A 10,385-nucleotide genomic window follows, 5' to 3' on the forward strand; every position below is an offset into this window, starting at 1 on the left:
CCACAGTGGATACGGCTCTAGGTGCCCACTATCATGCCTGGGGTTGGTGGGGTTCTCTGGTGGAGCTGTTGCATGGATCCCCAGGCCCCACATCCCCAGTGGTTGGGGTTACGCTGGGAGGAGTGCAGTATTCTAACCAGCTGAATCCTGGCAGAGGAAAATGCCAGGCTGGGGTGGGAGACAAATGGCCTTTGTAAGGTTTCCAAGTATAAAACAAATACAGTGCTGGTCCTTTAACACTCCTCCCGTCCTGCTAGGATGGGTTATTCCAGGGAACTCCCCCTCACAGCACGATGGGTTCAGTGCCCCAGGAAGGCATATGGACACAAGGTGTCAGGGGGCTGTGCGCACAGCATGCCGTTAGCATACAGCCAGCAGTTTGGGGGGGTGTATGCCAGCCCTAGGGTGAATCACGCATTGTTAGAACCATCTAAGCAAAGGGACAGGGAGTCGTCTGACTATAATGGGCCAGATCAGAACCCAGATCTGGGGAACAGCCGGGCTCAGTGCACACGCCTAGCTAACCAGGATCAGCTCTTCACCGTTATCCAGGGGCCTGGCTCTTAGCTGGCGGAGTTGGGGCTATGAGGGGCATCTCCAGCCAGAGAGCGCTGGACAGGAAAATGGGACTATGGAGCAGAGCACTAGGTGCCCCCTGCAGCAGCCCGGGCAATTTAAAGGACAAGTGGCAGATTCCCCAGCCAGGTGTCTCACATGCCCGCTGTGCCTTGGGCCATCATTGCTTTAGTGAGCATTGTGACAGGATGTTCGCCCCACACAAGGCCTGAAGGGGCTAAGATGGCTACGGGGGCCAATTAACTGCCCAGACTGCACGTGGGGAAGGAGTCAGGGAGCAGGGATTGAAGAACAGGCTCAGCTGGGCAGGAATAGGCAGGACCTATACAAGCCAGGAAGCTGGCAACAGAAGGGGCTGGAGGGAAGGAGTCTCCAGTCACTTCCTGGGAGAACGGAGGGGTGCCTGGGGCTAGAGGCAAGTATCCTACGGTCCCTGGGAGGAGGGAGTGTGGCTTGCCGAGTCCAGAGAAGGAGGAGAGCCAGAATAGTAGGCAAGGCTCAGGGGAAAAGCAGCAAGGTCTGGAGTAGCTCAAATCTGGCTGCCAATGAGAGGGCCCCTGAGCCGGGACTGGGGGTAGAGGATGGGTCTGGGTCCCCCTACCAGCTGCTGATGAAGGGGCACTGATGGGGGTGGTGAGCAGAAAGACTGCCTGAGCCTGTTCGTCAAGATACTCTGGGAGGAGGGAACACGTACGGTGACCCAACCAGAGTGAGCAGCGTCACAAAGAGGAGGCTGCGGTTCCTGGAGTGAGAGGGGCTGCAGCGTCGCCAGAGGAGGGCGCAATGCCTGACCAGAGCTTGGCCAGGAAGAGGTGCCACCAGTGGTGAGCCCCATGAGATGCATACATACGGAATCGCTGCAATGACAGGGCTATTAACTGCTGGTGGAATGCAGGCCTGGTTTTGGTCTGTTGTACAGAGTGCGATGTGTGTACTGAAATACTGGGTGTGTGCACTCATGTCTCTACAGTCATGCCCAGTGTTTCGTGTTGCCTGGTGGGTGCAGAATGTGGTATGTGTAGTTTTTACACTGTGCAGTGTGTTGTTTGGCATATCCTGAGTTGTTCCTGTATCTTGGTGCAGTGTTTTATAGTGTACAGTACAGCTGGCATGGTTGAATGGGCAGAGTGGATTGTGCTGGGTGTGCACTGGGGTCTGCATGTTGTGGCACACTGTGTAGCAGAGAATGTGCAGTTTTGTGCAATGTGGCACATGTAATGGGTAGCACGTGTAATGTATGTAACTGTGTATGTAGTGTGCAGTTTGTATGTGCAGTGCATGATGCTGTATAATGTATTGGGTGGAGGGGTGTTTGCACTGTGGTTTGTGTTATGTGTGCCATGGGTGTGGAGTGTGCTGTTCATGTTCGGTGTGCTCTGCTCGGTGCAGCGGGCGGAGGCGCGTGCACAGCATGCACACAGTGCTGTTAGGCGCAGCGGGCTGTAGAGGGGTCTGTACAGCGCAAACCACGGTTGACATCCCCCCAGCACCAGCTGCCTGTCACTGGCCGGCCCCGCCCCTCAGCGCTCCCCTCCCCCGCCCCCGCATGCTGTACACGTGCCGCCCTCCCCGGCCGGCAGCCCGACCTCCACCAATCAGCGCCTGGCTCCGGCAGGGGCCGCCCTGTTGAATAAGAAGCCTCAGCGCCTGGCGCCCCACGTGCCCGGAGCCCCGCCCAGCCCCAGCAGCCGGGCTGTACCGAGGAGGCCCCTGCACGAGCCGGGGGGGGGCGGGGCTGACATCTCTCGAGTCTGGAAGCCCGGTCTGGCACCGCCCCGAACCAGCCCTGCCCGTGCTGCACACGGGCTGGGCACTGCCCTAGCCAGACCCGCTCCCCGCGATCCCCTCCGCGCTGCCGCTGCCAGCGGGCGCTGAGCCGGATCAGAGGCGGGAGCGGGGCTGGCTGTGCCGGGCTACCGGGAGCGCAGCAGTGGCGGGGCTGGGTTTAGGGAGCAGGGCAGGGAGGCGCAGGCTCTTTCCAAGGCCAGGAGAGACTCCTGCCGTTCGGTAGCAAACAGGAACAGCCGCCGCTCACTGAACGCAGCAGACTCCAGCTCATCCCCACACACGTGTTGGCCAACCCCCCAATGCCTTCCTGGAATGTGCTTGCTGTAGCTGTCCCAGTCCTAACAGCTCTATGCTGCCCTTTAAACGCTGCTAACCCTGCCCATCTCCTCCTGCATCCTTCCCTCAGTGGGACCCAAGGTGCAGAAAAGCGACGGGAGCAAGTGGTGCAGTTACCCTGCAAAAGCTGGCCACCCAGTGAGCACATCAGGGGAGCACCTGATGCCCCAGCCCACTGGCACCCCATGTGCTACTGCATGAATGGACAGTTCGGCCCTTTGGAGACTGCGGATGTGCACTGAACGCACCCTAATCTAGCACAGGGCTGGCGGGCTGGAAAACGCCAGTGACCTAAGGGCTAATGGCTCCACACAATGATTATATCTTAGCTGCAAGCTGGGCTCAGGAGATGTCAAAGCCCTGTCATGTCTCTCCTGCAGTCTATCATCTAGGCTCTGTTCAAGGCAGTGTGTATGGTCTCCAGTGAGGAGGCCTCCACCCCTGATCTTGGGAGACAGTTCCACAATCTAACTCTGGCCCCCGCCTCAATTTCTTTTGCACAGCTTTATCCTATTACAGCCCCATGGATTCACCAGGCACCACCTCTACCTTCACACACTCCACTTCTCTGAAGACACTCACCTACACCTGCTCACGCTCCCTGGCTGATTTGACATGTTTGAGGCATTTAGCTCTTTTCAGGTTTCTGCTCCAGTCCCTCTGTCCCCTGGATCATTCTTGTTGCTCCTCTCTCAATTCCCCTCACATTTCTCATTATCCTTCGGGTTCCATATTGCCCAGAGCCGATCACACAATCCTGCTGGGATGGGCGTCTCCCCAAGGACTGTCCCCTCCCTGAACCAGGACAGGAGAACTGTGTGCGCGCAGCCCCCAAACTGGCATCCACTTGCTTCTTGCTGCATTGCAACCCCTTAGCTCCTTACAAAAGGCCCAGGTGGCATTAATTACTCTAAGGAGCTGGAGCGAGAACAGGGTGTCGCAACAGCTCTGAGCGGATCCAGGGCCCTCAGAGAGCCAAGCCCAGAGCCTGGCTCTGGGTTGGGAGCCAGAAGCCAAGACAGTAGAGCCAGCCACAGCATATCCAGGCCTCTGCGAGAGCCAGGGGAAGCCGATCAGGCCTGCCAGAGTCCTTGAGCTCTAGAGGTGCAGAGCTGGTGGGGGCACGCGCTGGGCCAAAGGCAGTCTCAGGTCACTTGCCCACCCCTGTAAAAAGGGCCCAGCAGCCCAATGCTGTGCAGAGGGGCTGGGGGAAGAAGTGCTAAACACTAGCTTGGCTTGTGACAAGAGCGTGTGGGGCTTAGGGCTGGCCTGGGGACCCCATTTCCAGCTCCATGCCGCTGCCCAGGCTCCAGCTTAAACCCTTCACCCCAAACCACCTGAAACAACTCACAGAGAGCCAATGGTCAGCGCTGGGCCAAGACTCCACTGTCCACCGCCAGTCACATGGTCATAAGTGTCTCAAGGGGTGATGCTGCCCCTCCACTCCTCCATGCTGCTGCCTACGCAGTCAGACTCAGCTGGGTCTGGGATGGGTGATCCTGGGGTGAGCCACACAACCAGGGAAGCGACTGGCTGCTGAGCTCCCTTCTTCTGCATTCTCAGAGCCACAGGCCAGGGAACAGCCTCGTGCCCTCACTGACACACCTGTGCACGTGGGTGTGAAACAAATCAGGGCTCCCTGCTTACTCTCCAGGCAAGAGGGTTTCACATCTGCTTGGCGGAGGTGTGAAGGCCTGCCCTCCCCCCAGGGCAGCCACAGCGGCCGGGCTATGCAGCTGAGGAAAGTGCGCATATGCAGTGGGCTGTGCAACGCGCCTGGAAGCAACACTCCCAGGACAGAGCGATGAGGCCTGGCCAGCACCTCCCACGCTGGTAGGCCCCGATGCTTAAAGAGATTTCATTGAGGCCCTAACTTCCACTGAAATCAATGCCAGAAGAAGCCAGACTCCCTTTGAGAATCTGGGCTGAGAGGCCTGCGCAGAGCCATCCCAGCGCCAGGCTGGGAGCGCTGTACGGGGGGGGGGGGGGGGGGGGAAAGGAAGGTGTGTGTCTCCTGAGCATGGATTGGGAGAGACACTTAGAACTGAACTGCCCCACTCCAGACACAGTTGCAGGGGCTCTCTCCATCCCAAGCTGATCCAACCCCTCCCCCACGGTCTGGATCCCAGCTCCACTGCTCAAGCCCCTCCACTCCACTCCGATTGACTCCTGTGCCTGTGGCGAGCACCACCCACCTTGTCTCCTGCCCGAGTTTACCCAAGGGTGGGCGTCGTGTATCCATAAACCTTACTGATCATCCTGGATATTCTGCTGCTGACAGGCCTTCCTGTCCCCTGCCGGGATGGAAATTAATCCTCATTACCAAAGGCCATAAACCCATCCAGTGCTTCTAGGGAGCAAAGGTGCCACGGAGGTGGGCCTCAACTCTAGTGTGTCCCTAGCAGGTGGTTTATCAACGCACCCTCGCCCAGCACCCCCGAGGCAGCCCTGCCATGCTACTGGCTCTCAGTTCTCTGAGCTCATTAGCCAGGAGGAGAAAGTTCAGGCTGAAGCAGAACAGCCACAAACAAAGATATTGGGCCTCTGCACAGTTCTAGATGCCCAAGGGCGATGCACCGGGCACTGGGCCTCAACTCCATGCAGGCAGTTCCCGTCCTGATCACCCCTAGGTGCCCACAGAACTACGGGGTGGCGTGCAGCAGGGAGCCCTCTTGGCTCAGATGATGCAGGGGCATGTTAGCGACATGTTAGCCTGGTCAGAGAGGCACTGCACACTAGGAATGCTTTGTCCTGCCATCCACATGCTGCACACAGGAACAAACTGAGCCTCGCAGCTCCCGGGAGAGGAGTCAAGATCATCATCCCAGTGTTAGAGAAGAGGAAGCTGAGGTATTGCGAGGATAAGGGACTGGGCCAAGGCTGCCGGTAAGTGAGCAGCAATGGAACCCAGGAGTCCTGCTCCTAGGCATGTCCTGTAGTAACCACCAACCATCCTCCCACCTAAACAGCAGTGAGCATGAAGCAGAGTGAGTAGAAGCAATATTCAGTGTGAGGAGGGTGATGCCAGGAGCTGCTGGCACTGGCCAGATCCTGCTTCTTACATGGTGGGGCTATACTGAGCCCCGCCAGGACCAGGGGCCCAGGCAGTGTCTCATTTCCCTTCCCCAGCCAGAATGCCCACAGGTTTATGGGATGGCGGTTTCCCCTGGGAGAGAGGACTCACTCTTTTCCCTGCCGTTTTCCTCTTGATTGGTTTTGTGATGGAGGAGAGGCAGCTCCTGCCTCCCGCAGGCATGGTCATTAGGGCGTGGGCAGGAATGCCTCTCGCCTTGGCTCCCAGCCCAGCTCCTGCCTTTGCCACCTGAGTGCTAGCCCCACTTATGTAAGCCCCAGGAAGAGGGACTCCACTAGGGTGGCTCTGAACAAGCAGCCTGCCTCAGTCTCTGACTGGCTGCCAACCCCGCCAACTCCACCAGGCAGCAGCGAGATGTTGGTCCTGCACTGGCGCAGGCACGAGGAGCCACATGCACACTGGTTTGAGGTGGAAACATGCATGTGCGCGTGCAGCTTTGCACATGGCTGCTTGCGTGTGTTGTGCAGCCATGTGTGTCCCAGTGCACCCATATGTACATTGACATGCATCTGAAGGTACAAGCTTACACACGTGTTTGTGTAAGCCTGTAACCCTGCATGCCGGGGTGTGTGTGTGTGTACCTGTAAGTGTACATGCAGGAATGCACATGCATGCAGATGTAAGCAGGCGTGAGGGGGAGGTTGCTGCAGAGGCAGGGAGAGGTGGTACCCAGATGCTGGTGTGCAGGAGCACAGATGTGCATATTGCCCAACTCTGACTTACCCACAACAGTTTGCTGTGGGAGGGGAACATCCCCCAGACCTTATAATGAACACAAAGCCAGGCCCCCATTAACTCAGCTGCTAATGAGGGTGTGAGCAGGCCTGTAGGGTTCCAGGGGAAGCTGTAACACCCCCCACACGCCACCATGTCACACACTTGCACCACCAGTCCACTCCTAAACGCCCCCTGGGGACACAGCAAAGCAGGTGGTTCAGCCCTGATTCCCTTTTCCTTCAGGTGAGATCCCCAGGAATGTTACAGAAGCCTGGCCTGATGGAGCCAGCCCAGCTCTGTCTCCAGCTGGGACCTCGGACAAATACCGGCCCTACCTGTGCCTCAGACTGTATAAAGGGAAACCAACTCCGGCACACGAGGGTTAAAGAGCTAATGCTCCACGAGGGAAGTGCTGAGTCAGGGCAGATAGCTCTCCCCCCGCCCCTGGAGGAGAGAGATAGCAGGGAATGCCCCCCCACGACAGATCACCTTCCCTAGGGCTTCAGACACAGCCTGCAAAACAGCCACAGCCCGCCCAGTGTCGCCCCCGGCCCCCAGCTATTTTCCTCTCTCACACCCGTCTCTGAGGATCATCTCTGCCAGAGGTGCCACCCAGTTCTCGGGTGAATGGGACCAGAGGAAACTCCTAGGGTTGTGACGTGACTGCCCTGGTGCGGCAGTGATGCTGTTGTGCAGGGCACCCATATGCATACAGGGAGGGGACTTGGTCAGCCCCATCTCTGCGCATCCAAGGAGCCCTGATCACAGGCCAACAGGCTGGTGCCCCGGAGCGCACAGGCTGGCCGTAAAACACCTTTGCTCAGGGTTGACATAGTTACTACAGCTGGATCCACGGCCGCCTGGGAATTCGCCTTTCAAACCCCAGAAACATCACTCTGACCAAGGCGGTTTGATCAGGGAACACAGAGAAAACAAGGAGGAGTCCTTGTAGCACCTTAAGACTAACACATTTATTTGGGCATAAGCTTTCCTGGATATAACCCACTTCAGAAGAGAACAGAGAGAGCACAGAGACAGGCTGCAGGCGAGCTGCCAGAGCAGGCAAGGGATAGCCTGGGCTCCTGGGTTCTCCCCCCAACTCTGCCACTCACTCCCGCGGTCGCCCCGTGTGCCTCAGTTCCCCCTCCCCCAGCAGGTGATGAGGCGCGGCGCAGGGGAGGTTTAGGATAGGGCTAGCGGCGGCCTGCATGGAGCGGCGGGTCGGAGAGCCAAGCCCAGCTCGGAGGAGCAGGGTGGGCCTGGCAGCATGACTGGAGGCAGGCGCACCATGTCCCGGGAATCACACAGGTGGCCAGTACGTAGGGGGGAGCCGGACAGTAACCTCAGCCCGAGGCTCTGATAGCTGCCTGCATACACGCAATGCCCCAGCGCTCCCAGCCTCCAGGCTGCCGGGCATCCGCCCCAGGGACCGACTAACAACACGGAGTGAACAACTCACACCCCTGGGCCCAGATCCGCCACTCTCAGCCCCGACCCGGGCTCGCCAGGACAGCGGCCTCCCCACTGCTGGGCGGTTCCCTCCGCCCGAAGTGATTTCCACAGTGCTAAGCCCAGGCTGGGGGCGCTGAATCAGCTCCTGCCCCCGATCCGAGACAGCTCAGCGGACACCGGCCACGGAGAGGCACTTTCTATGCAGGTGCCTAACGAGGCAGGCCGGGCCCTGGAGATGTACCAAAGCCCCCGGTCCCCAATCTCTGTGGGCCCAGGGCTTTCTTGGGCCCCACCCCGGGAGGAGCGGTGCGTCCTGGCCAGCCAAAGAAGGGACCCCGGCGCGCCCCGCCCGGCCTCACCTGTGGAAGAGGAGCAGGATGGAGAGCAGGGTCTGGTCGATGTTGCTGTTGCAGATGCCCTGGTTGAGCAGGTAGCAGGGGTCCCGCACCACGGGCTCCAGCGAGTCCTGCCGCATGATGCTGCTCAGCTTGTCGGCGTTCAGGTTCTCGCACACGAGCTGCGCCCGCAGCTGCCGGAAGTTGCTCACCGTGGGGCTGCCCAGGTTGTTGTTCTCGCCCCCGGCCCCCTCCTCCAGGCCGCTGCGGTTGGCCAGGTCCAGGCAGCAGCTGCAGCAGTCCAGCCCCACGGGCGAGCGGCACTCCTCTGAGGCCATCGCGGGCACCCAGCCGGCCGCGGCCGTCCACCCACCGCCCGGAGCGGCTCCCTGGGCGCCCGAGCCCGCTGCGCTTCCCCAGTGGCCCTGCGCCGCCCCGCTGCTGCCCCGAGCGCCACGGGAGGAAAATAGCCACAGCGGCTGATCAGCGCCCGGCTCCAGTCAGCCCAGTGCACACGCCCAGCCCCGCCGCGGGAGCGGCTCCCCCACCCGGGCAGCTGATTGGCGAAGGCGCCTCCACCCGGAGAGCCCTCCCCCCGCACACCCCGCCGGGAGTCCCGCTGGCCGGGCGCCCGGGAGCAGGGAAGGACAGCTCCGCCAGGGCACAGGGCAACCCCTGCGCCGAGCCGCCACGCCCTGCCCTGCCGGCGGAGCGGGGCAGCGCCCCCACGAGGGGTGGGCAGCAGGCAGGGCGGTTCCGGGCTTCCTCGGCACACAGCGCATCTATGGGGCTGAGCTCTGCCGTCTGCCCGCCTCCCCTTGGCCGGGGCAGCCCCTCCCTCCAGGCAAACAACCCCCCCCCCCCCCGCCCTGCCCGCCAGCCTCTGCCGCCCCAGGCTGCGTGCTAGACATTCCGGGTGCTGCCGGAAGACACGGTCCCTCCTGCTCTGAATGGAGCCAGGTTGGCATGGCAGCAGGGAGGGGGTTCTGGGACACCCCCACCCCCGTGCCTGGCACCGACAGGTCCCCAGCGGCGGCGAATGCCACCCTGGTCCCTGTGCAGGGAAGTGACTGTAACAGCGCGGAGCGGGGTGTCTCGCCGCCCCGGTACAGAGGGGGAATTCACACTTCACATATAAACAGGCACACCCTCCCGGCCTCCAGCCACTTCCCCGCCCCTCCCTGCCCGCTTGTAATCACCAGAGGAAAGAGAACTTGGCTACAAGTGTGAAATCACCGCCACACAGCGACCGAGAATGGAGAACTGCGGGGCTCAGAGGGCAGCTACTTCTGTTATACCACAAGGATGCCCAAGAGAGGTCCTGGAACCCCCTAGGCAGACAGGTAATCCTTGGGGACTGTGTTAAGAAGAATAGACAGAGAATTCAGCAAGAGACACAAGGACAGCAGCAGGGTGTGATGTTCCCTGGAATAAAGACACAAGAGTCACTGTAAGATTGGGTGGGTTTCTGCAAGTGACTGGCAAGTCTCCACCAGGGTGATGCACATTGGAACCAGTAAGAGGGCATCACAGGGAACTCCACAGATATCAGAGACTTCAGGGATCTCAAAGGGGAACTGAAGAAGAGGAAAGTCCAAGTGATCTCGGTCATTCTTCCGGTCCCAGGAGCAGAAGGCAGAACATGCTGGAGGTGAACCACGGCCAAGAGGCTGGTGTGAAGGTGAAAGTTCTGGTTTGGTGGAACACTGGGGCATATTCCAGTGGGACAGGGCTGAACGAACAGGACCACCCGCATCTCAGAATGCGGGGCAGGTAATCTGGCTGGAGACTAGCTGGAGAAACCAGGAGGGGGTTAAACTAATGATGTAATAGAAGGAGGCTAAGGGGGCAAATGCGGAACAAATGGAACCAAACTCAGGGTGTTGTGAACATACTGAACCGAGGTGGCAAAGGTGAAGAATAGACATCTTTTAATTGCTTATATACAGTGATAAGAGTCTAGGTAACAGGGAAGAATAATTGGAAATTATCGTTGCTGAGGGAATATAGCTATAATTGGCATCATTGAAAAGCCAGGATTGGAATGACCACTGAATCTAACTAATGGTCCTTTTGGCCTTGAAATC

General features: G+C 59.5%; 1 protein-coding gene across 1 annotated transcript in view; it reads right to left on the bottom strand.

The window, feature by feature from the left end:
* The window catches only part of TSC22D3 (TSC22 domain family member 3), a 55,874-nt gene extending 47,219 nt beyond the window's left edge, over positions 1-8,655 (bottom strand). The window contains exon 1 of the mRNA XM_074963056.1: positions 8,323-8,655. Within this exon, the coding sequence (XP_074819157.1) occupies positions 8,323-8,636 (314 nt within the window). The 5' untranslated portion in view covers positions 8,637-8,655. The remainder of the gene's footprint in view (positions 1-8,322) is intronic.
* Positions 8,656-10,385: the final 1,730 nt, after the last annotated feature.

Source organism: Natator depressus, chromosome 9, assembly GCF_965152275.1.
Source record: "Natator depressus isolate rNatDep1 chromosome 9, rNatDep2.hap1, whole genome shotgun sequence".
Classification (NCBI taxonomy): domain Eukaryota; kingdom Metazoa; phylum Chordata; order Testudines; family Cheloniidae; genus Natator; species Natator depressus.